This window comes from Crocodylus porosus, unplaced genomic scaffold, assembly GCF_001723895.1.
Source record: "Crocodylus porosus isolate Cpor-Errol unplaced genomic scaffold, CroPor_comp1, whole genome shotgun sequence".
Taxonomy (NCBI): Eukaryota; Metazoa; Chordata; order Crocodylia; family Crocodylidae; genus Crocodylus; species Crocodylus porosus.
Genome location: NW_017728948.1, coordinates 71,229,721 through 71,256,033, shown reverse-complemented (window position 1 = coordinate 71,256,033; position 26,313 = coordinate 71,229,721). Strand labels below are relative to the sequence as shown.

The window sequence follows — 26,313 nt, the reverse complement described above, 5'->3', positions numbered from 1 at the left end:
CTGACTCCAATGTCCACATCATTAATGAAGATGTTGAACAATATGGGTCCAGGACAGAGCCTTGGGGGACCCCACTGGTCACAGGACACCATGATGATTTACTTCTATCAATTACAACCCTCTGAAGTCAAGATATATGACATCAATCTCTTCTCCCTTGTCCAGGTGATAGGTCACCTGGTCCTAGAAGGAAATGAAATTGGTCAAGCAAGACATACCCGCAACAAACCCATGCTGGCTATCCCTCAGGATGTTGGCATTGGCCAGTCCATTAAGGATGGCCTCTTTAATAAAATTTTCTGAGATCTTCCCCGGGATAGAAGTCAGGCTGATGGGCCTATAGTTAGCCGGATCCACTTTTCTCCCTTTCTTGAAGATAGGTACCACACTGGCCTTCTTCCAGTCTTCGGGCACTACACCAGAGCACCAAGAGTTTTCAAAGGTCCGTGCCAGAGGCTGGGCTATGATGCTCGCCAGCTCCTTAAGTACCCTGGGGTGTAGATTGTCAGGGCCGGCTGACTTGAATGTATCCAGCTTCTCAAGGTGTTCCTTCATGAGGTCAGCATTAATGATGTCCCATGTCCTTTACCACTTCTTTATTAACTCCCAGGTTATCTTCAAAGCCTGTGTTCTAATTTTTTAAAGATGGAAGGCCTTTGAGAGAATGGGCTTATTCCATTTTGTGTTTCTTTATAATGTAAGGAGAGAAGTGAAAGCTATGATAGATGACATCCATAACTTTTTCCTGAAGGCTTTTTACTTCAATGATACCAGAGATTTTTTCTTTTTGGCTGCCTTGTTGCATATCCCAGAAATGTAGAATAGGAGCTATTTAAGATGTTAATTAAACAGACTATGTTTTTGAGTCTTAAAATAAAGATATTATTTCTCCAAACATTAGTGTTATTTAGTTGTTAATAAAAACATTTAAAATTAAAAATACGTTTTCTCTTTCAGGTGAGATGATAATCACCACCTGTTCAACATCCTTATGAGAGAGGTCACTTTTTCATCAATCATATATAGTTATAAATCTTAAATTTGTATCTATTAATATTCTTTTCTGTTGATGGTGCTTTTTATTTTTGGTAAAATAAAACAGAACATTTTAAAAACAATATTGTCCAAGCACCTTAGAGATTTTTGTGGTTTTAAATTAAAATTTGTCAATACGATTTGATTAATCATCTTTGATCTCACAAAATTCTTCTTGGGAATTCATTATGCATAAGAAATATTTAATATTTTATCACTATTTCTTGAAACAGACATCATCTGGGATATTACATGTAATGATGGATCATAATCTTACAAGGAAAGATATCTGGCTTCTTGCCAAATTACAACCAGACATAGCATTCGTAGGAAAGTACATTGTTTCTACAGCAGTTTACAAGGTATATTGTACAGCATAAATACAACAGGTATTAGCTTTTCCAGTTCAGAGGCCTTTAAAAGTAGCCTATCCTTTCATTGCTTATTTTAGTACCATGGCAATATTTTTCTTTCAATTTCAGTTTGTGTTACCCTTCCAAAAGTAATTTACATCATGTAATGTGGTATTAAAAACTAATCTCATAGTAGAAATATGCCCTTGTATGTTGAAGAATTAGATAATTGTATAAGGCTACTCATGGTAGGCAGAATTGAACTTGGTTATGTTTGCAATATTAGGTTTTTAATAGGGTTCAATGGAAATGAAATACATAGCTCTCATTAATAGTAATGAAAACTGAATTTCATATTATCCTGTGTAAAAACTGGGGAGTGGGAAACATATTAACTCTGCAGGTCAATTAACAGCTAATGTTAATAGTATCTGATCTATGTTGTCTACCAATTTTTAATCTCTCTCCCTCCCTGCTTCTTTTGGTAGAATAATGTCCTGGTGTCTTTTCCTTTATATTTTGCACATTATCAAGTGATTGTCAGTGCACAAGATATTATTCTATATAAAGCATGAAGGAATCACTCTGACAAACTATTATTGAGGCAGTTTTGGGGACAGAAACTTTGAACAGAAGTGAAGGGCAGTACTTGAATTTATGGGGGAAACAAAGGAATGATTATAGAATTTAAAGTTATCTAGGTATTTTTTGTCTCCTATGTTTGAATCCTGTTTGAATCCCCAAAAATAGTAGTGCCTTTCTGAACTTGACCTCGTAGCACTTTTGTGAGGTAAAAATGGTAGTATTAGCATTTATAGCTTGGACGTTTGGGCACAGAGGCCTGATTCAAAGCCAGCTGAAGTCAGTCACATCTTTTGATAGGATTTGTTTTACATATTAGTTGAGCAGTCCAATTTGAATTGAAATAATTAGGGATTTTTCGTGGCAACTTTAAAAATATTAAATCACCTTAGAAATAACTTTTAAAAATACTGTAATTTCTTGCATACAACATGCCTTCAAATAAGAAATGCACCTTGTTTTTGGGAAGGTAGAATGAAGAATTTTTTTCCCCAGAGTTATGGTTGTGCAGAACAGGGACAGAGCCTAATATTTAGCTGATTTATCCTTCCTTTCCTGCGTAACTATAAAACCTGAACCCAAAGCTGCTACTAAGTATTGGATGCCATGAGTGGATCTATGATCCTGAAAGAAACTAAAGAATCCCCAGGGCTGTCAAAGAGGATGAGAGAGGCCAGCAGATAGCAGACAGGAAAATTGCCCTAAGAAACATTAGCTTGATTAGTGGAACATCAAAACCATTAAAAAGGAGAGATGATCAGTAATACTTATGGAGTGAAGAACAATGAGCCATTAAATTAAATGACTCTCTCAGGTGCCTGAATATTAATGCCATTGTTGCTGCACTACTAAGCAGGAGTCAAAGCAGAGTGCTAATATTCTGGGCATAAAATCAGCTTCCTTGCTTAAGATGTGTACCAAATTTGGGGGGGCTGATTTATTTGGGAAGAAGTGTGTGTGATATTCGAGTAAATGTGGTGGTAGGATCCATGTGTTGTTGATTGCCCAGGGAATATATATGAGGCAAGTATTTTCTGAGGACCTAAGGAAAGGTGCTTTGTCCGTCAAAGCTTGTATAACCTCTTTCTCAACTATACAGTTGATCTAATAAAATATATCACTAAACAATTTGTCTGTCTTGTAGGGAAAAAATGCATGCACTTTTTTTTTGTGGGTCTTACTATCACAAGGAAGCTTGTAGTGAATTTTATTTGCAGGTCAGTCTGAGTGATAATAGAGAATGCTAAGAAAGAGGTAATGTGGCTTTGGCTAATGTGAGTTTCAGTATTCGCCAACTTTGACCATTCCTAACAGACTTGATTTTTCTACATCAAAAAAGATTTTTCTGCACTAAAAAAGAATGCAAACCTTACGTTGTTCTTAGGTATGTAGATTTAAAAGCCAAGACTTCTAGATGAAGGGAAATCCTTTCTTGTCATTCTAGCTGTTAACATTTTACCTTCAACTACATGCATTTTAAGAAATTCTTTATTTATCTAGGGCTTCAAAGAGGAAGGGAAACAGTGGCTCTTCAATGTGATATTGATGATAACCTAGGTTAGGTACAGTCATTACACTTAATGTGTTAAGTGCACAGAAAACACTTTAAAGCTGTAACAGAATAGATCTTCATGGCACTTAAAGCACATTTAAAATGGTGGATCCCACTCTCAGATAACCTTCAATGGATGTGGTATTAGATTAAAGTGCTTTAGGTTATAGCACTTTTTTGAACATCTGTATCCCATCCATCATGACACCATGCCCCTTACTGGGTGGCTTTCTAGCCTCAGCTGGTTCGCGTCTGCTCCAGATGAACACTGGCTCAGCCCCACCCCTGGGCTGTCATAGAGAGGAGACAGAAAAACCTGTGTGTCCTCCCTGCACAGCCAGATGTGGGGGTAGGGAAAACAAAACCTCTCAATCATGTGGATACCACCCCCCCTCCAAACGTGCAGACTCAGGTCTTGGTGCAGGCCACACTGGGTCCATGAAGCAAAGAGGGTCCATTTCTCCCTCTTCCAGCCCCAGTTCCCAGTATAGTGAAAAGCCAAACTGGGTAGCCCCATGCTGCAGCTTCTGGCTGTCATTGTCAGGAGTCTTGTGGGGGTGGTGGGGTGGCGAAGGGACCTCTGTCTCCCTACAAGGGCCCCCCCGCCAGCTTGCTGGCTAAAGTCTTGGAGGGGCTGGGTTGGGTCCACATAGTAGACAGGCTCCCTTCCTCCCACTGCCCCAGCCTCTTGACAGCTGAAGCCAGGAGATGCAGCCAGCCCAGCTTTTCACCACACTGAGAACTGGGGTCAGGGATAAAGGATCCCTCTTCTGCCATGAGCCCCCCTGCCCCAACAGTTTGCTAACTGGGGTCTTGGGGAGGCAGGCTGAGTCGCAAGCTGTTGGGGGGGCAGATGATGGGGGGACTCTGTTCCATTGCCCCCCAGTGACATCTGACAGTCACCAGCTGGCAGAGGGCCTGAGCTGGGGAGAAGGGCCACTCTGCAACCCTCCTGAGAGGTGTGCAGGAGCACCCCCCACCCTCCAGCACTGGCCTTGGCCAATACAAGCCGGTAGCAAGCCCCACCATACACACACACACCAAACAACAAATGTCTGTTGGTCCATTCCCTCTCTAACTTATCGTACTTTAAGTAAAGTGCAGTAGAGTGCTTCTGCCAGGGGCTTTTTGAACATCTGTACTTAGCCCTAGTCTTTGGGCACTTGTATACGTGACAGGGGTTTAGTCCTTAGGGTTGTATTCTATGCCCCCTAAATTGAAATGGTGCGTTTCTAATTGAAACTCTGGGGTTTTATTTTTCCATGTCTGTTATGGTGAGGGGCCCAATCCTTTTTTTTCCCCTCCCTATGAGGGGCCCAATCCTTTTATTTTTCCTGGCAGAGCCTACCCACAACTAGGGGGTGAATTGCCGGTGGACCAAGTGACACCTGAGCTGCAGAGGGCCCCAGTCCTTCTCTCCATGGTGGTGGCACCCGCGCCCCTGACCCGGGTTACTTGGATGGGCTGCTAGAGGGGTGGTTGCTGCCTGAACTCAAAGGCAGCACCTAGCCCAATCCAACTCTTCCCTGACCCTGAGGTGGAGCAGCACCTGGCCAGCTAGCAGCCTGCAGGGGTGGCCTGAGGGGCCACTGGCAGCTCATTTCCTGGCTGTGGGAGAGGTGGGTGGGCTTCACCAAAAAAAAAAAGGATTGGGCCCTTCACTGCTTCTGCCTTCAACAGATGCCATAGTCTAATGTGGTTTAAAGTGCTTTAGTCTAATGTGGTATTAGCAGCAGGTACATACCGAAGGCAAAAACAGCGAGAGGCCCACTCCTTTTTTTTCTGTGGAGCCTGCCTGCCTCTCCCATGGCTGAGGGGCAAGCTGATTAATAGCTGCAATGTCTTGTTGCAAACTCATTTAAAACCCCCAAAACTCTTGCATTTGTACAGTGTGATGCCATTAGGCCACACAAAGTAACATTTTTGTCATGCGTACAAGTGCCTTTCAAAGCTTAAAATAGCCCACAAAATGTGATGAAATAGAGATAATGAGATAATATAGAATTTAAAAAATAGAATTTTTCTTGAACTAATTGGCTGTAACAAATACTTGACAGTACAGTCTATTTTCTCTTTCTATTCCCACTTTTTGTCTTTCTGTATTTTCTGTGATTATTTAGTCCTAATGTCTAATGCATAGTATTTTGAGTGAGATGTAGAGTTGATTCAAGATTCTCTCTGTCCCTTTTAAGCCTCACACAGGAGATTTTCAGGGATAAAATGGATTAAGGAGCTGCATGGTCCTGTATACTGTAGAAAGTGATCTTTACATTCAACTATCACTGAAGATCACAGTGCCACCAATACAACAGAGTTCTTAATCCCATATTTAATTCTTAACATATGAGTAGTCTTATTAACTTTCTATGGCACATGGCTAACTTTGGCCACTATGTATGGGGCCAAAGTTAGCCATGTGCTTTAATGCTGAATGGATTGAGGTAACTGGAGTAGGTCAGAGGAAGTTTCTCAGCCTAGTTCAAGACTTGGATTTTTCTTTCCTGATAGCTCTATTTTATTTTCAATGCTCAGGCTTACCTTTACTCAAAAACCTTGTGTATCTGTGGCTCCTTCCTGTCAGATACCTGGATGCTAGAAGCTGTATAAGTGAGGAAATAGAATCTGGGTTTAATAGTTAATTTTGTCAGGTAATTTATTCCCAATGATCAATTCAGCCAACTTCATTTTAGAGAATGGTAAAAAAGATGGGGGGAGAGAGAGAGAGCGTGTAGATCTGATGTTCCAAAGATCTGATCCAAAGACCACTAAGACCAGTAGAAAGAAACTACTGGGCTCTGAATCATTCTGTAGGAGAACAAGTTAGCCATTTGTAAGATTTTAAGGTTATTATATACACTCTCCAAAAGTATAGGAAAATTGCAGCATTTCTTGAATGCCTGAAATGAAATCAAGGACAAAATGAACAAGTTAACCAGTTGTATAAGTATTAGTTCTATAATTATATACTGTTTCCTAAGTGTACAAAAATCATAGTGTTTCTTGAAAGCCTAAATTTAATATGAAGCTTTTGTTGATCTATTTTTCAGTCTTCTGAACTTCCAGAGAGGAAATACTGTCTTAATTCAGAGTAGGTTTTTATATGCAAGCTTGATTTCAAAATGTAAGAGGTGATGGTATAACAAAATAGCAGGCATGATATTCTTAGCCTTTACAAATCACTGAGTCAAACATATGCCAGATAAGATAATTTTTTCTTGTGCAAAAAGACAGTATTCCTCACAGTCAGTATTCAGACAGTAACTGTAATATATACTCTATAAAAGAAAAAATAAGTGCTCTTTGTATAAAAGAATATATAACAGGCTGCTGAAACTCAAAAGTTTTCTTGCCCCCCAAAAAGTATTTATAAAAGGTAAATCTGGTAAAATACTAGTTTTACCATACTTAACTGGCAACTGCCAGTCATCTAATCCAGGGGGTAGCAATGTTTTCCAGCAAGGGGCTGGAATGATGCAGTTTGGGTTTATGGTAGGTGGATACTAGTAACTGGCCACCTCATCTCTTCTCCCTGCCACCAAAGTCATGACTATGCAGACTAGATCCAAAGGCTCTGCAGGCAGTAGGTTGCCTGCTCTAATGAATTAGAAGCAGTGTCAGGAATATTTGTGATACAGGCAACCCCTGCTTAACGCTGTTTCTCTTAGCTCTGTAACGCTCCTTTTAAATAGATACCCGATTCCACTTAGCGCTCAGCTTGTTTCATTATAACACTCACAGTTGCTTTCTTGGGTCATTAAAAACTTTCGGTTTTGCTTAACACACATTTCATTTAATGCTCGTTTTTTCAGGAACCAATTAAGAGCGCTAAGCAAGGATTGCCTGTACTGACTCAAAACAACTTCTTTGAGATTGTTCAGTAATATAAATGCCAGAATCTGGAAGTTATAATCCCACTGTTATCTGTTGTGACTTTATCTCTCCCTTTCTATGAAAATGCCACAGAGGAAGGCTTAAAATTCATGCAAATTAAACCATGCCTAGATCTGGTGATTGAACTGTGTGACAGTTTAGTAAGCAAAATAGTAGTGGGACAGATTACTTGTCTTTACAGTATCTTCAGCATGCAGACAGTCTCTCAGTATTATAAAATTGTGTGTGTGCGCTCTTTGTATAAAGAGCTAAATATCAGTTTTCTGTGCTAAATTTCTGATGTGCTAATAATGATGAAAAGAGATTACAAGACTTTTCCTTCCAATGGAAATAATACATTGTCTTCCACTCCCTACTACTGTGAAAAAGGCTGAACCGATTATGCCTAAAATTAAAAAACATATATGAATTCATATGTTCCGTCCAAATCTGAAACCTTTCAAGTCAATAGTCATAAAGAAGAAGATATTTTCAAAAAGAGGTTGGGGACAGTTCAAAAATATTAACTATAATTGTTGCTACTTATTTTACACAAGAAGCTTTTGAAAACATTAATAAGGTTGTCAAGGAGCCATAAATTTAGAATGATCAGAATTAAGGTTTCCTGTATACTCTTAATTTAGTCCTTCAGGGTTCATGCACTATCAAACAGTCTTTATTCACCTGGACATGGGTACATACCATGGCAAATTGCAGCCTATACACTTCAAGTTGTTCATATTTATAAGCAATTGAAAGCTGGGCTTTATAACCAGACATATTAAACAACTTGCATAATAGCTAGTGCTACGGTAATATCCCTGCCTGTAATATCTGTCGGCAGATGCTATGACTAATATTGTGATACTGCAGTCAAGTCTAGTACAGAAGTTTATTCCTATGTGTCACTGAACAAGTGCATTTCTAACTAGGCCCGACAGGCCCTTCTTCCCTCCTTCCCCAACAGTAGACTCCCTCCCTAACCCCAACGTGCATGACCAATAAAGGATCCACTTCCCATGCAAACATGTAGTGTCTGTTTTGTGAACTCTGTGTGTGTGTGTGGGGGGGAACATTGGAGGGGGAGTACAGATATAGTACTCCCTATAGTATGGATCCTGGGGAGAGGCATCCAGTACCCTAGTCTCTTATGACAACCTCTGTGGCTGTGCATGTTGCAGTGAGCCCAGTGGACTAGGGGCTGACCAGAGGTCAAGGGTAGGTGTTGCTCACACCGCTAAGCCCACCTCCCCTCCTTCACCACAGGGCTGGGGAGAGCTGGGACAACATGCAGAACTGGCTCAGCTGCAGCCAGCTATTGCTTAGTGGCCATGTGGTGGCCAGGTGAACAGCAAGGGGTGGGTGGGGTGGGGAGCCAGGCCACTAGGGGACCAGGCTCAGAAGCAGGAGCAAAGGACCCTAGCTGCTTCAGGGAGCACTGCACCTTATCCGAAGCCAACTGAGGGCTTGCACTAGGCACCAGTGGCTGCCAGGGGCCAGGTGGAGCTGGGGCTGGGGACTTGATGCCAGGCAGTATGAATATAACTGCCAGGACCAGCATGGTGTCAAAGATATGGTGGTCCTTCTCCACTGCCTCCACTGCCTGATGCACTGTGGCACATTGATTCTCTTGGGCTCAAGCAGCAGTTTCTTCAGGAGGGTTAGGTGCCTCTCCTCAAGGGATCACTGCTTCCAATCCCTCTTCAGGTCCTGTCAGTGTCAAACCAGAGAGTCCACAAGCTTTTCCTCCGCCACAGTGACCAGCTGCTCTAGGAGCACTGTGTGGTCCTGGCTCCAATACTGGTGGAGATAGTGCATGCAGAGAGCACCAGCCAGTGGTAGCAGCATCCTTTCAGCTGCATCTCTACTGGTGGATCTCCCCGACATGCAGCTGCTGCTGCTGCACAGCAAGGGAAGAGAGGCTCTTTGTGCAAGTCTGCAACATTTCAAAGATAACATGCACATTACCAAGGGGCTGTTTGCCACACACCCTCAATTCAGGGGTCCTGCTTACACAGGTGCCCAGGAATTGTGCCCAGGTGGGCCCTTCGATAGGAAGACACTGGCCACACCCTCCCTTTTCACTTCCACAGTGGTGCAAGTAGGCTGCTTGCCACTTGCCACAGACAACCTGCCTTCCTTGTAGACTACCCAGGTTGGGCCAGGGCTAGCCCCTGCCAACAGCTCCCTACAGATCAGGAACTTAACTCCCATGCTGCTGGGTCCATGGTGCCCAAGTGCTGGGGGTGAGGGACTCCTGCCTGGCTAGGACATGGAGCTGATAGTGCCCCCTATCCCTGGCAGCCCTGTGCAGCCAGGCATCCTGGGCCAGGGCATCCACCACACCTGACCTGTAGAACAAGCATGCCCCTGGTCAGACTCACCCAGATGCATTGCAAAGAGCTGTTTGAGCACACCAAGGAGTGCCCAACTGACTATGCCTTCCTGCTGCTGATTGCCATGGTTCCCCAGGCACAACCTGAGCTTTGATGGCACCCCAGACAAGCCCACATTTTCCTGGAACTTGCACCACTGCCTGGAGGGGTATTTCTGTCTACAGTACAGGTGCCCAATCCCCAAGGCTGAGAAAAAGATTGCCACTGCCATCAACAAGTTTCTCTGCATGTGATAGGCCCCTGGCTGCCTAGCAGGGAGCCTGCAGGGCACTCAATAAAGCCCTGAACTGCCTCCTGCCTCCTTGCATGTTGGGGGCAGCAGGGAGTCTTCAATAGTAACAGGGGAACCTCAGCGAGGGGAGGAACAGAGAGGAAGCAAGGGAAGGGCCCCTCACCCTCACATGCAGGGCCCCTCACTCCAGGCATGCAGCTATGGGTGGGCAGGTAAGCTGCCATTGCTGCATTGTCCCTCCCCCTGGCCCTCCTCCCTGTGTGGGTTTTACCTAGTGCGAGTGGTAAGCACTCCTACTGGTCAAACTTCATGCTCAGCTGTAGTGACATGGTCCTGCTGACAGCAGTGTTCCAGGTCACCAAGGCACATTGCCTGGCTGCCCAGGCAGTGGCCCCCTCTGGGGAGAAGCTGGAGCTGGCTGGGGCAGGGGCCATCCCCAGCTTGTTTTCTGTGTGGCTGGCCCTCTGCTGGAGTAGTTGGGGCAGGTGTTGGCCTGGGTTGCCCAAGCTGCCAGATGAGGCCAAGGGCAGAGAGTGCACTCTGGAGGCCTGAGGGGCTCTCCCCAACTGAGTCCTCTTGCTCACTGAGCCATGGTGCAGACCCTAGCAGCCTACCTATACTAGAAAACAAGTGGCATGCCTTGCCAGGGTCTGTCAGGGCCAGGATGCAATCCAACTGGTGCAGGAAGGGCATGGACCTGTGCAGAGCCCTGGACCACCAGATGTGGTCCCTGACATGGTCCCTGACATGGACCCACTGTGCTGGCAGTGTCTTCATCGTGATGTGGCACTGCTGGCCAGAACACTGGTTGCCATGCTCCTGCATGGACTCTGCCATGGCCACATAGATATGAACGTTGGCCCTCATCACTGGGGCAAACTGGCACTGGACTGCTACATCCACACCCAAATGCCAGTGAGGTCTGCCATCTCATTTTTGGTCCAGTTTGACCCCAAAGCCTTTATCTCTGCTGTTGGAAAGCCTGACATTGCAGCAGCTGCAAGGGCTTTGGGCTGTTAGGGATGAAACCAGGGCTCTCAGTTCTGGCATAGAACATACTGCCCAGGAAGCAGGCTATGTTCAGCAGGAGTCCTGGGGGACAAAGCTGGGGTCCACAGAGCTGGAACACCCAGCATATGCCAACACTGGAGAGACATGGAGCCCATGGGGTAGACAACTGCTTGCAGGGGTAACGGGGGTCAGGCCAGGAGTCTAGAGCCCAGTGTTGAGCAGGCAAAGACCTGCCTCTGCTATGTGACTGCAGAAATGGCCAGCCACATGGCTTATCACCAAGCAGGAGGCTGGCCCCTTGCTGGTGCAGCTGACCAGATGCAAGCTACACCTGAAGTCAGCATCTACATGTGTACTAATGTGTATTAGTTTAATGTGCTGTTTTCTAGTACCTGAATCTGTTGGTACTAGCAAATGGCACTTTAAACTTATCTAATGTGAAGTAATGGCCATGTATGTGTAAAACGGTAATGCTTTACTATGCATTAGTCTAATGCACAGTAAAGCACATGTAGATGCATTTGCTGCATGTAAGAATTATACCTGACCTTGAGGATGCACTCTTATTTTAAATGTGTGATTTAATTGATGAAAAGCGAGTTGAACATAGACAAAAGGCTGAGTACAGACATTTGGGTAGGCTAGAAGGAGGTTAAATTGAGTTTAAAATAGCCATCCAATCTGAGGTAAATTGGGATGGGAAGGTACTAGGAGAGTTATAGGAATTGGGGGGGCAAGCAGGATTTGAGGGCTCAAGGGGGCAGTTCAGGTCCATGGTGGGGCAGGTTAGGAAGATCAGCGGGGTAAGCAGGGTCTGGGGGAGAGATGGGAGGGATGGCAGTTCTGTGGGTGGGATTGGAGGAACAGGTGCGGTTCATAGGGAGATCAGGGGGATTGGGGATTCAAGCAGGGTCCACAGGGGTATCAGAAGGGCTAACAGGGGCCTTTAGGGAGGCAGGAGATGTGCACAAGGGGTCTGGGGGAGCAGATGGGATCTGTAGGGGTTGGTGGGGTCTGGAAGGATTTACTGGAATCAGGGGGGCTCACAGGGTCTGCATGGGACGTGGGGCTTGAGATGAATCAGGAGCTCTTTTTAGCTCCCTGCCCACCTAAAAAACTACCCCCTCATCCCTCCCACCCCTTCCTTCACCAGCATTTATTTCTTGGGGTCCCACTGTTTGATCAGCAAACACTGATAAAACCAACACCAAGAGCAGCTTGTGGAATGAGAAGTGGGCTTGCTGTCTGCAGGGTGGGATTATAGTTTGGTTGACAGAACACTAACACCATTAAAAATAATAGAGAGTTGTTAACACCTGTAGAATGGAGAATTTAGAAGGGATTGGGTAGATTATAATAAGCCATAAAATCAATTGACTCCCTAAGCACTGCCTGGCTAGAAATTCAGCTGCTACAGCCAACATGGACCAGGAATCAAAACGAGGTGCAAGTGCGCCAATGCACGCCCCCTCCCCGATCCACTCCTGAATGTGCCCCGATGAAAAGTTTTAAATATGTATTGAAAATCATGTAGAAGGGAGTGTGGAAAAGAACTGTAGATTAATGCATGTTACCAGGACACAGGACTCCTGAATCCTGTCCTGCCCATGTGTCATGTGAGACTAATAATATTTTCTTTCATTGTTATATCCATGGGCAGATCACACCAGAGAGTTGGGAACTCCTTGGAATGTCTCCCATCTCATAAATTAATTGGCTGTAGATAGGAAACAGTTCAACTCTTGTGACAGAGAAAAATGTTGCACAGCAAAATGCTGTCTTCAAGTGCACATTGTAGCTAAATCTGAAAAAAAGAGAGTAAAATTCTCATTTTTACTAGCTAAAGTGACCTGTATATGAGATTTTAGTGATTACGTGGCAGGAGAAAATGGCTCTTGCTTCAAATAGCTTACAATCAAATTTGTAAAATTTAACAGGTGGGTTCAACATACAAAAAGGGAGGTGAAGGACAAGGATAACCATTATATTCTGTACAATTTTAGTCCATTTATTAATTTATGAATGAAATCATAAAGTTTACTTCCACTATCTTCAAATAGAAGCATGAGAACATCCCTTTTTATATTCATGGCATTCCTTTGAATTGCTGAATTAACAGAATATACACTCTTGTGATGAGTACAGTATAAGTACTAGTACCAAGATAGTACAAGTACCTAGATACAGTAGTTGGATAAGTGTACAATAATGTCTCTTTGGAAAGAAGTTTTGGAATGTTAAACTAATTGAAAATAATGCTTTTATGCTGTATACTGTAAAAAGTAGGATCTATTGTGATAATATAATGTACTAGAAAATGTATTTTCCATCTTTTACAAGATAGATTTATAATAAATTTCTACAGTTTAATTACCAGGATATATTGCTAATTTATTTTTGTGGCAAACTCTAGTGTCATTGCAGCAGTGATTTTCCTATGTAATAAAAATGTGTTTTACTGATTCAGCTGTTCTAGAGAGGGCTTATTAGAGGTGTCAATACATCTTTTAAACTAATGGTTTATTATTTTCCACATGGATTTTTTGTTTAAGCCTATCAGGTATTTTATTGTATGTCACTTGCCATTTAAATGCTTATGATAGATATAGTGTTCTGACAAGCTTATTTACTGTGATAAAAACAAACACTTTCACCATATAGAGTAGTGAGTTTGCAAAATAACAGTGCTAGCCATTCTAGACCTCCAGAGCAATTCTACTAAAAAGTTGTTGTCTTTGTAAGAAAAATATATTTGTTTCCTTCGTTTCCCTTTCCAGCATTCATTCTTAAGTCTGACAGTTGTACCATCTTTTCTTAACAGGTTCCTATCCTAATGTGAGGCCAGCTGCACCTCTGATCCTATCTCTGGCTTATCTAATTATCTCGCTTCAGAAGTGAGACCTTGGGCCTTTACTTCTTTGGGATCATGTGACTCTGCCACTGGTTCTGAGCTATGGCACCCTGTGAATAAATTGTGCTCATCTTTAACATATTATACTAAGTTTGGATACCTGTGGTTATTCTCACTGGGAATTATGACCAGTAGTAGATAGTTACCCGTTTAAATCATGGTATTTTTAATATGAACGGTAGGAGAAAGGCACAGCATATAAGAGGGTTTTAAAAAAATAAATAGTCTCTATACATGTTAGTTTTGGACAATGACAGTTTCACATCATCATCAGTAATGGACTGTGCAGACCAGATTATACCTTTATACCTTTACTGATGCTCAGGCAAGGCTACTAGATTTAGTGTATGAGTCAGAAAGCAATGGGAACACCCATGTCACTCAGGGACTTTATTATTCTGTGGAATCTTTATTACTTGTGATGGTATGAAGAAAGGAAAGAACTTGGTTTTTCTCAGTGCTCATTGTGAATTGCAGGGCTAGTTTTTGGTTTTGGCCATTAACAGCTGTAGTAATCCCATTACCATTGTAACATTTCAGTCAGAGAACTGGCTAAATCAGACAAGCCATAGGGTGTTACTAATACTAAGAACACTGTAACGCAGTAATTTTGACACAGATGAAAGAGAGAGAAACCCTTTATGAAGAATCCCATACAGAGCCTTGTGGAGTGAGGCCAGCCCCCAAACTTGACAGATTTCAGGATGTTTCTAGTTCTGTTTCTCCTGATTATCTATTGCCACAGCATCCTTCAATATAAATATGAATTTGGAGAAAGCTACTTTCTGTTATGACCAAGCTCTGTGGGCCCAAAGAAATAAGGTATGATTCCTCCAATCCCACTCTGGCCCTCTTGGTTGTTTGCTACCCAACATTATCCAGATGTAAAGAATCTGTCAAAGCATTCAGAAGGGTTGGGGTGACAGATATCAGCCTGGGAGAAGGAAGGTCTGTTTACAACAGATCTTCTTTTTTCGTGAATCTTACGGAAACCATACAAGCCACTGCTTGGTACTCCAGTTAACAGCTACTCTGCTTCAGTAAAAGTTTTTATTTTATCAGGTTATTCCTTCACCATAAGTTCTATCTCTGAACAGAGTTGCACTATACTGAAGGGAAAAAATTGTTTCTTTACTTCCAGTCCATAGAAAATATATGACCCAATTTATTGCTTGTAATATCTGGTCTACATTGCACTGAAAATGGGTGGCACTCTATCCACTCACTCTGCAGTTGTGTGTTATGCTAGGTTAATATTTTCTAATGCGCCAGTGACAAAGTGCTGCAGCAGTTTACTAGCCAGTATCATTCTGGTAAGCTTGTGTCTTTTTTTCTGCTAAGATTGAGGGTAAATTCTGAGATTTAGGAACAAGCTATTGATCTCTATATAAGCAAAGATTGTTTTAATCTCTACATTTTCTAGTTCTGTGTCATGGGAATATGGAGAACCAACAGAAAGTGGTTTATCATCTGGCATTGCTGCTAGATGCTTCATCACATTGGCTTCTCTGTAGTGGAGAACTTAAAACAATATAAGGGTTAGAACTTAGTTGGTTTCTCCGAGTTATGGAAAGTTTCTGTTCTTAAGGCAGTCACAGTATATCTGCCCCCTGCTAGATTTTTTTTTAATGTGCATGTCATGTGATATGAAATACTAGCTCTCAAACAGCAAAAATAAGCTTGCCTGTTTTATTCCCCCTACTGCTTTTATGATGCTCTCTGTGCAGCAGGTTCTTAGTCATTATGAATGGGTACCAAGCTGTGCTACTATGATAGGAAATGCCTGAAACCAGTCAATATGCCTTATTTCCATGTTCAAATCAACCCTGAAAGGTCTTGTGATCTACACAATGAGGAGGGTGAAGTTGGTAGGATGTAACAAAAATGTGAGTAGATGCTAGACAGGTGTAGGATGTAGTGTAGAAGGCTCTGATCGAGCGAAAACATTTATTCTACACTTTTCTTGCCTATTCACTCCTGCCATCCTTCAACTCAGCCTACTAAGGGAGTTTCAGACAGGAGGACAGTGAACATATCAGGTTATAAGTGTCCTCAGCAGGTGCATAATGTGCTTTATCATACGTGACCCTCTGACTTTTGGGAAGAATTAAATTGATGACAGTGTAGCAGTGCCTTGTTTAATCAAAAACAGAGTTATCCGGCACTCATCATCTTATTCACCTTTTGCCTTGTTCTGATTCCTATAACAGTGCCTCTGCACTGTGCCAAATCAGACCTTTCCCAGGTTCAACACAAGCATTTGCTTTAAAAATAATATGCTGGCTTTTTAAGATATTTTAGAAGATTGTCTAAGTAACTTTGAATTTGAGAAAATTTCCCATCCATTTTTCATTATCGTTGCTTTATTATCTTCACACATATTGTGGAGCGTGTGGAGAGCTTTCCTGTTATGTAAGTCCATTGATCACAGTGGGTGTGTCTACACACGAATATTAACATGACACAATATTCATGTGGGGTGCGGGGGCCTTCTGCAAAGCCTGGGGTTGGTCCAGCCTGGCTCAGTGTCCTGTGGAGGGACTGGCTGGGGCACTAGCCAGCAGGTAGCCCCCATACTGAAGCACCTTCTGCCCCAGCGAGCCCTGTCAGTGTCTACATGTGTGTGGCAGCAGCATAAATAATAGGGCTGTGCAACGCTTCAGACAGAGCTTCAGATCCAGAGATGCTTTGGACGCTTTGGCATCTGAAGCAGCATGCTTGGATCAAAGCACTGGCTTCTTTAGGCTTTCCGAAGTGGTTCGAAGCTTTCAAAGCACTTCGGAAAAGCTTCTGAGCTGCTTCGGCGATCCAGCCATAGGATATAATGGGGGAAAAATGAAATATCTTAACTTTGTTGTTTTTTGTCTGATTTGGATAAAATTTGCAGAAATTATAGTCTATACTGAGAGCATGAAGTCTACCAAGATTCAAATAGATCAGCATATGGGTTCAGGAGAAATTGCACCCCAAATTCTTGAAAGCAAAACTGATGTCACATGTATGTGTTATACCACAGGGGGGTGAAAACTGCAGGGCTGGTATCCCCTGGTAAGGCCACAAAGCCTGCCAAGTTTCAAGAAGATCAGTGCAAGGGGTTGGGGGGAACTGTACTTCAAGCTGCGGACAAGCAAAACTCGTGACATGGGTGACACTGTGTGTTAAAGGGCAGCAGGGTGAAAGCTGCATGGATAGTAGCCTCTGCTCAAAGAGATCGGTGCAGTGGTTCTGGGGCCCTTCTGAGGCCTTCTGTCTGCTGACAGGCAAAACTCGTGACATGGGTGCTTGTGCAACTGTGTCTGTCTTGGTGCATGGCTGCTAAGCTACTGTGTTACCAGTTACCAATCAATCATGAGTCACTCAGGGACCAGCTCCATACACAGTACCTAGCTAATGTAACCAGTTAATTACCATTAATTAACACCTACAAAAGCCAAGACTAAGAATAGGAAATAATCAATACAGACAATCAGCTGCCCCAAGACAGAGACAGTAAGTTGCACAAGCACCCATGTCATGAGTTTTGTCCATCAGCAGCTAGGGGTACAGGGCTCCAGAACCCCTGTGTGCTGATTTCCTCGACAGCTGGCAGGCTTCGTGGCTGCAGCAGGGGCCACCATCCCTGCAGCTTTCACCCTGCTGCACCTTAACACACACAGCATCACCCATGTCATGAGTTTTGCTTGTTTTCAGCTTGAGGTGCAATTCCCGCCAAACCCCTGCACTGATGTTCTTGAAACTTGGCAGGCTTTTTGGCCTCACCAGGAGCTACCACCCCTGCAGTTTTCAGCCCCCTGTGGTGTAACACATAGACATGACAGGACGTGCTTTCAAGGATTTAGTGTGCAGTTCCCCTAAAACCCCTGCATCAATCTTCTTGAAACTTGACAGGCTTTATGGCCTCGCTAGGGGCTACAACCCCTGCAAGGTTTATCCAAACCAGACAAAAACAACTAAGTTATAGGTATTTCATTAATTCCCCATTATACCTTATGGCCAGATCTCCGAGGCAGCTCCAAAGCTTCAGAGCCGCTTCCACCAGACTGAAGTAGAAACCTGGACTGGAGCTCCGGATCAGATCCCTGGCATCCATCCGAAGCTGGATCAGATCACTGCCAACTCATACAGGCCTAGTAAATAATTCTGCTGCACGATAATACTTGTGCCTGGCAATACTAACCTATGGCAAAGTTAATTTCCTTACTCCAGCCCAATAACTCCACACATGTAGACCAGTGACGCTTTACTGCAGAGCTAATTAAGCAACTCTGCAGTAACCATCTCATGTAGATGAGCCCACTTTGTCTCTTTCAAGCACCAAGAAAAACAGGTTGGCAGTTTGACTCAAAGCACCTTTTAATAGCCAGACAAAGTATTGCATCTCCCTTTGTGCAAATGTAGGTAATTCCTGTTTAAAAACTGTTCTCCTTTCAGAGAATATTGGAGTTTCACAGTTGTTTCCTGTATGCTCTCTGAACTGTTTTATCCCAAGAAAATAAAGGTCATAAGACTTGTTCCACACAGGAAAGACACTAAATCTGGATTCCTTACTTTGCAGTTACATTTGTGAAGTCTTCCATGTGCAGAAAAATGCCATGTTATTTCTTGTCCTGTTTCTTACATTTGTTGCAGTGTAGTATAGAGACACCCTAAATAGTTTGGGTACTGGCATCAGTTAAGCAGTGGCAGCACCAAGTTCAGCACAAGCTAATTTACCTTGTCTAAAGGATTCACTTATCTGATTTGCTTAGATAGCTTTATACAAAGGCTATCCTATGTGTTCAGTGGTTTTTGAGTGGAATTTTGCTGTTTAAATTTGCTTTTGAGTATTATATTTCTGATTTTATTTTTAAAGTTGTTTCCCTAGATTTTTGAGCTCTTCAGCAGAGCAAACAGTTCATGATGCTATTCCACTTTATCAAACCCATTTGGAAAATTCAAATCCCCAAAAGGTACCTTATTAGGCAAAAGTCTATTGAAGAATGTTCTCCTATTCTGAGAGAATTGATGAGAGGCTTATATGTACATTATAGATTCCATTGTCTCCTGCAGAGACGGTTCTTGCAGAACCTACTGAAAAACAGTACTTTTCATTGTTTGTCACTGATCACCTTTGATCAAAGGTTTTGCAGTGATACAACAATCCTATACATTTATGAGCAATTGTGAGATGAATGTAATAACTTTGTCTGGCTGTTGTTCCTCTTTGATTTCAAAAAGATATAGTAGTGCCACAGCATGAAATGAGCAAAGTTCAGATATTAAACCTGATTTTCGTCAGAATGTAAATGTTTTTGGTTAATAGACATCTTTGTAAACTGTTAAAAGGTTTAATGAGATCAGAGCCAAGCATTTGCAATTAAAAATCAAAGTGACTGTATTTAAACTTTCTACAAATGTGAATTTATTTTACGCTATCAAGATCCCATACAAATATGCAAAAGTCAGTCAGCTCGTTTTCCTTGTACAATGACTTAGTGTATGTGATATTTACAAATCTTATTAGGGCTAGAAGTAGCGTGCTTGCTTGCAGCAGTGTTTTCTGGGAATAAAATATTACAATGTTTTGAGAAAGGCACAGCCAATTTTCTTTTAGTTTGATTTTGCTGTTCTTTGATCTAATAACCAGGTGATAACGTGAACCCAAATATAGTGTCAATATGTACTCACTAACAGCAGACTTGCTAACTGTCATTCATCTTCTGTAATAATGATTCTTTCTCTTCATACCACTTCTTGTTTCACTATTGTGTATTCTGGGTGCTGCATCCCAGATCACCTTTCATACAAAACCCAGGACACTGCCTGACTTTATGAAAAAGTAAATGTTTATCCTCTTTAAGGTGTTAGGGGCTGTAATAGGGAGCATAGGGCTCCTGTTACATTAAAGGGAAAAACTGTTGACGATAAAGCTTAGGCAGTGGAGCAGAGGCTAGCTGTAAGAGGGTAGACAGAAGAGAAATTCTGCTGCCTATGCGGGGGGCTGCACACTAAGAAAAGAGTAACACTGCAGCCAGTGGATTCCTAAACTGTTTTCTAGACTGGCTGCAGGTGTTGCTCTTTTCTTAAAATAAGAAAATAAAAAGAGCTGGCTGAAAGAGAATAGACAGCTAGAAACCTGAAGTGCAGGAGGGCCTATTGCAGAGCTAGCTATTGTGCAATAGGTCAGTAGGACAGAACCTAGCTTAGGCAACACAGGGCTGCTAGAGCAGCAGCTGTGAATTGCTACAGAGACCAGTCAGCAGGGCCTGATGAGAAACCCCAGGGAAGTGGATGGGGAGGCAGTCTGATCCTGGAGACAACAGAGGAAAGAACTCCAGAGCAGAAGGGATTCAGAGGAGAATCCCTGCATGAGCAGAAAAGACATCTGGGACCCCAGCCAGGTGACCGTGCAGTCTTCTCTTGAAGACCTCTAGGGTAGATGATTGCACCACCTCTGGGAAGAGCTTGTTCCATAGTCTAGACACCCTGGTTGTAAAGATGTTTTTCCTAACGTTCATCCTGAAACTATCTTCCAGGAGTTCATGGCCGTTGTTTCTAGTTTTCCCTCAGGGCACCCTGGTGAACAGTTGGTCATTGACCCCTTGATGTATGCCTCTGATACAGCGGTAAACCGCAGTCAGGTCCCCTCTCAGCTTTCTTTTATTTAAGCTGAAGAGTCTGAGTTCCTTCAGCCTCTTCTCATATGGTTTGCCATGCAAGTCCCTGATCATGTGGGTGGCTCTTCTCTGGACCCTCTCAACATCCTTGTTGAAGTGCGGCACCTAGAACTGGATGCAACACTCCAGCTGTGGCCGCACCAATGTTGAGTAAAGTGGGAGAATCACTTCTTTGGATTTACCGAAGATGCATCAATTGACGTATGCCAGAGTTTTATTGGCCCTAGCAGCTACTGCGTCACATTGCTGGCTTATATTTATGCTGCCGTCTATTGTTACCCCCAAATCCCTTTCATTTGTAGTGCTGGTCAGGTTAGTGATTCCCAGCCTGTAGGTGTGCTGGGGGTTCTTCCTTTCCAGATGCAGCACTTTGCATTTCTCTATGTTGAACCTCATCTGGTTCCATTCTGCTCAACATGCCAGCCTGTCTAGGTCTGCTTGTATCTGCAGATGTGTCTGCACAACCCCATATCTTGGTGTCACCCACGAACTTGGCCAATGGGCTTTTCACCCCCTCATCCAGGTTGGTGAAATCCATTGACAAGAAGACAGACCAATCCTCACTCAGGCCCTGAAGAAGCCTCCCATTCTGGAATTAACCACGTACATCAAGGCATGGCAGGTGAGAAAAAGGGGGAGGGATCCAAGAACCAGACCAGAGCTGGTTGTATAAGGCCATCATCAGGTTGTATAAGGCCATCAGGGGTGTCACAACCACCCTGGAGTTTTGGACCTGGTACAGGGGCCTTTCTTACAACTCTTGCCTGAACACCCCCTCCCCTGGCCCCCACCTTCTTATACACATCTTTATGGGAATGGGAAACAAAAGTTGCAGGACTTTGAGGCTCTTTTGTGAGACTATTTAACATTTAATAGTGTTCCAAGTTCCATGTTGATCAGTATCCTAAAACTGTAACATATCTAAAAAGATTCACAATCACAGACCTTCCACAGTGAAAAACTTGGAGGCAAGAACCATGGCTGATGAATAATAGTCTCTGAGAGGAAGAGTAATTATCATTGTCTCTGAGAGGAAGAGTAATTATCATCAACAAAATAAAATAAACAAGCCAGTTTTAATAACCACAGTAGAGAAGAGAAGGTGCTATGTTACAAGGCTCTTGATCTGAAAAGAAACTGTAAATCAGGTATCAAAGGAAGTGGGATATTGACAAGTTTAAAAACCTTCATCATTCTCTCTGTGTACCAGAGTGACTATTGTAAAGAAAAATTAAAGAAACCTCATAAATTCTTCTGCAGGTGCAAAAGACGAATACACTGTTCACTGTATCACCCATATATTGGAATCTGCTGTTATTAAATAAATCGACACCAAATTAACATAATATTACTTTATTACTTAATAAAGCATTAAATTATGCTATCATTTCAACTGTCAAATAAGATGTGAACAGGACTGAACAAAGCAAACACACCAGTAATAGATGTTCTATTAAATTGGTGGTGCCAGAAGCACTGCTGAAGGGAAATCTCAGCAGCATGGACAGAAGTTGGTATTATACTTTACTGTTTCAGAAGCGGGTTTGTTGTATCTTGTTACAATGACACATTCAAATTGTTGTCAATATAAGTTGATTAATTTTCATGCTGTTTGAGTAAACAACTCCATACCTGAAATCAATTACATTTATTGGCAATGGACTGTCCATTTATCTTGAGCATGGCTATGCTGTATGAAAGGACTAATTGAATTGAAAATTAAATTATCATAATTGAAAACAAAATATACCTTTGTAATAGGAATATTAGACCTACAATAAACATGCCATACTTAATTCTGTGGTCTTGTTTAATAAATCCTAGAAAGGATTGGGCTGAAAAGATAATTATATAAAAATGTACACATTAATGAACATAATTAAAAATGGACTTTTGCTGACCTCAAAAGGGAACAAAGACTTTACACAAACTTCATGCAGTCTCACATTTGGCAAAAGCAGTACAATAACTATAGTAATTAGACTTTCAATACATTTGGATATGCTAATTGGATCTAAGTTCTAATTAGTTTCTTTATGTAATTAAGAATGACATATCGCTAAATGAATTTAATGTGCTTTTACAGCTGAGCCTAGCACTTAGCACCATTTCCCATCATTTTAAATGTAGAAATGTAGGCTTTATCAAGTACTTTGCTTTACTTGTTCAAAAGGTGACAGTAATTTATCTTACAACACAATGTGTACATCTGTATAAATATTTTTAATTAAATCCATTAATTGTGCTGTCAGTAATAACGTGATTTAGCAAGTATGTGTTTCAAATTCAGTCTGATTGTTGGACAAACCTTACCACCACAACAGTGATATTGAAAAACAGTAAATACACAAGATGCAACAGAATACTCAAGGTATATTAATATAAGTAACCATATAAACAACTAAGTTTTGAGAGAGAGCAGGAGCAACTCACCTGTACTCCTGAGCTGTAGCTGGACTGCAGGTCTCCTTGTGGGCTAGATCTGGACTACAAAGAGCCTTCTAGCACACATCCAGACTCCATGGCAAGGTTAGGGTGAGTAGCGGTGCAGGGATTAACACGGTCTTCACTTGCACCCCACTACCACCACGTGTGCCTATTGGGGCTTCATTCCCAGGAATTCAGGAGCAGGCCGTGACCCACTTGCCCTGCCCCTATATTACAGGCCCTTCAGAAAGCCCTTTGAGTTGGGTGAAGTGACTCGATAGGCCAGAGCTAAGCCTTGATTTTGTTCCATCTCTAACTGTATTATACAGCTTTTTGTATGTTTGTTTTGTTGGTTTACTCAACTTCTGGCAAAACAAGGAATTCCTGATTTCCTAACAAGATACACATTGGGTTATTCACTTTTTATTTTCAAGGGGATCTTTCTTCACTTCTCCCTCCAAAAGCCACAACTGTTGCTTCTGAATTTAAAGTTTTCTCCATTTGAATAATATGTATATTTAGGGTGGCATATTAAACCTCCTCAGCATTGCCTCAGCTAGGCTCCTACTGTAATCGATGATAATGGTCTCATAGCTTCAGTAGCAGCAGAGTTGGGTTAGTGCTAAGCATTTTTTAAAATTCCATCCTTTGTCCATAAGAGTATAAAAAGACATTACTCCAAAGATACTAACTAGATTTCTTCTCAAAGAATAGAATAAGACTAAGCTGTCTTCCAACCAACAAAGGATTTTGATCCTTAAAAGCACCAGTCTTTAAGAAAATGCCTAGACAATTTGCTTAAAAGAAAATACTTAGACGTGCATAAAAGCTTTTCCTCAAAGCCTATATGACCAAGCATGATATTTGAAATTCTACCATTTCACTTAAGAACTTGTATATCATGGCCTGTGTGTGTATGTATATAAAAATATAAGAGTGTGCATATCTATAATAACATTGTTGTAACTTTATAAGTTACCTTAACATTTCTATAGAAATTCTATCATACTGTAGAATTTTATAGGATCATGGAAAAGACGCAGCTGTCCAGTCAATTCTATTGAACTTTCCCATAAGGGTATGTTATACAAAGAACAATTTCTGGCCTATTAATTTCTTTGCTGACAGTCAACGGGTGCACTCTTTGAAACTGCCTGGGCATTGAAGCTTGTTCTAGTGCTTTGCCATTCTAGGGCTTCATTTTTCAATTTACAGTGTCTCATTTGTAGACTTTATAATGTTGTCCCAAGTAGACTATGGATTGGCTTCTCTGAGGGGAAGTCTCATTAAACACCCTCCAGAGTAAACTACTGATGACCAGGTTAAGCCAGTGATTTTTAGCACTACCTCAGTTCTAGTACATTGAAATGGCTCCTAGGAGATTCTTCAGTGCATTTAGGCTCTTATTCAAAGTCCCCTGAAGGCATTTAGAGCATGTCCACAGGGATGTGCATTGGATTTTGGTAATCTTGGTACATAATACTTCAAAAGAAAGCAGCACTCCAAAAAATCTTACAGGAATGCTAACAAATGAGCATACTTATTTTTCTAAAAGGGGGTGAGGCACAGATGTTTTGTTCATGAGAAACACACCTGCCATTATCTAGGAGTAAAAGCCAATGATGCTTTCTGACAAATAAATTATAGATGAATACCTTTTGTGAAGTAAGATTTAAAAAGCAGTTAATCTTTGCAAGACCCTAGGAAAAGCCTCTATCCATAACAGCCTAATAAATATAGGTAAATATTCTGCAACTAGGTAAATATAGTTTTTTTTCCCCTGCACCACTCATTAAAAATCCTCCAGACACTATAGTTCTGCCCGTCTGCTGATTTCTTCCCCCCCCCCAATCATTTCTAAATGGGAATTTTAACCTAGCTTAAAATGTCTACATTTCTCTCTCATCAAAAAGTATAAGGTATAATTAAACATAATGTTCATCAAATTTGAATAAGGGAGATGTGCTGCAATAGACACCATGCTGGAATTATTTTAGCCATTATTTTCCCAATTAATGTATCACTGGAAGTGAGATATAGGTATTGTTATAGCCACCTCACATTTTAAATGCTCGTCGTTAATTCAAAAGTCCTGGCTGAACTCTTATAAAGCAATGAATATTCCCCACAACCCAGGATTCTGTCATACATTGTGCATTGGTATTTAAAAGCACAAGTTGATATCTCTAATTGCTTCATTTGCAATTCAAAAAGGAATCTGTGCACAAACCCCTCTAACTTTCCATCCCATTGATTCCAGAAGGTGCTCTGTTTGTGTGGCATGCCCCCATTTCAAGCTCCATAAGAAGAATGACTGGCAAAATTTTATGGGCAATGAGGTGACAAATTCTATTTTATTTTTCAGCTTGGCTGCTGGAATCCTGTCACAGGTCTGAATGGGTCACTAACAGACAGAAAGTTGGAGAATAACATGCGTGGGGTGGTTCTGCGTGTGGTGACTGTACTGGTAAGCAGAGATCACGAGTATTTTCCATTTAGAGGAATACTACTTTTCTCTCTCTTGTTCTCCACTAATAGGTTATTGACTAAGAGCAACTAGAAAGGATTTTGAAAAAAAATTACAGAGTTTAACCAAGAATGCAAAACATAGTGAACTCTTGCAGAGTAAAGTTTCCACTTGCCAATACCAGATCAATGAGGAATTTTCCACAAAATAATTGTTACCAATAAAGTTCATTTTGAATTGGGAATTAAACACCTTATAAGCTATTCTTTTATAGGTGCTTAGTAAATTAGGCAGTCCAGCTGCACTAACTCAGGAAGGCAACACTAAGTAGCCTGCTAGTTACAATTTCCTAGCTAAAACGAAACGGTACATAACAAGTAGCTGCCTTCCAACTACTGTGCCAAACTGAGTGCAGTCTGATGCAAATTGCTGTGCTCAGAAATTATGAAAGATTATCTTAGGATGAGTTATGTTAGTCTGTGAAATAACATAGCAGAGGTCATTGCAGGATTACGGGGATTACGGAAACGTGGTGGGATGAAACGCATGATTGGGCAGTCAATGTCAAGAGCTATAGGCTGTACAGGAGGGACAGGATAGGAAAGAGGGGTGGGGGCGTGGCACTCTATATTAAGGAGCAATACACATCCTCGTTAATAATAAGGAGCCAGGGGAGGGGCACTCTGAAGTGCTTTGGGTTAGAGTACAAGGCAGTCGAGGTGAAAGGGACTTAATGGTGGGAGTCTACTACAGACCTCCCAACCAGGGAGAAGAGCTTGACCAGGAATTCTTGGGTCAGCTCACAGAGGTAGTGAAGGCTA

General features: G+C 42.0%; 1 protein-coding gene across 1 annotated transcript in view; it reads left to right on the top strand.

Moving 5' to 3' along the window:
• GRID2 (glutamate ionotropic receptor delta type subunit 2) overlaps window positions 1-26,313 on the top strand; it is a 1,453,399-nt gene that overhangs the window by 1,132,287 nt on the left and 294,799 nt on the right. Inside the window, exon 6 of the mRNA XM_019552630.1 lies at window positions 25,391-25,492. Within this exon, the coding sequence (XP_019408175.1) occupies window positions 25,391-25,492 (102 nt within the window). The remainder of the gene's footprint in view (window positions 1-25,390; window positions 25,493-26,313) is intronic.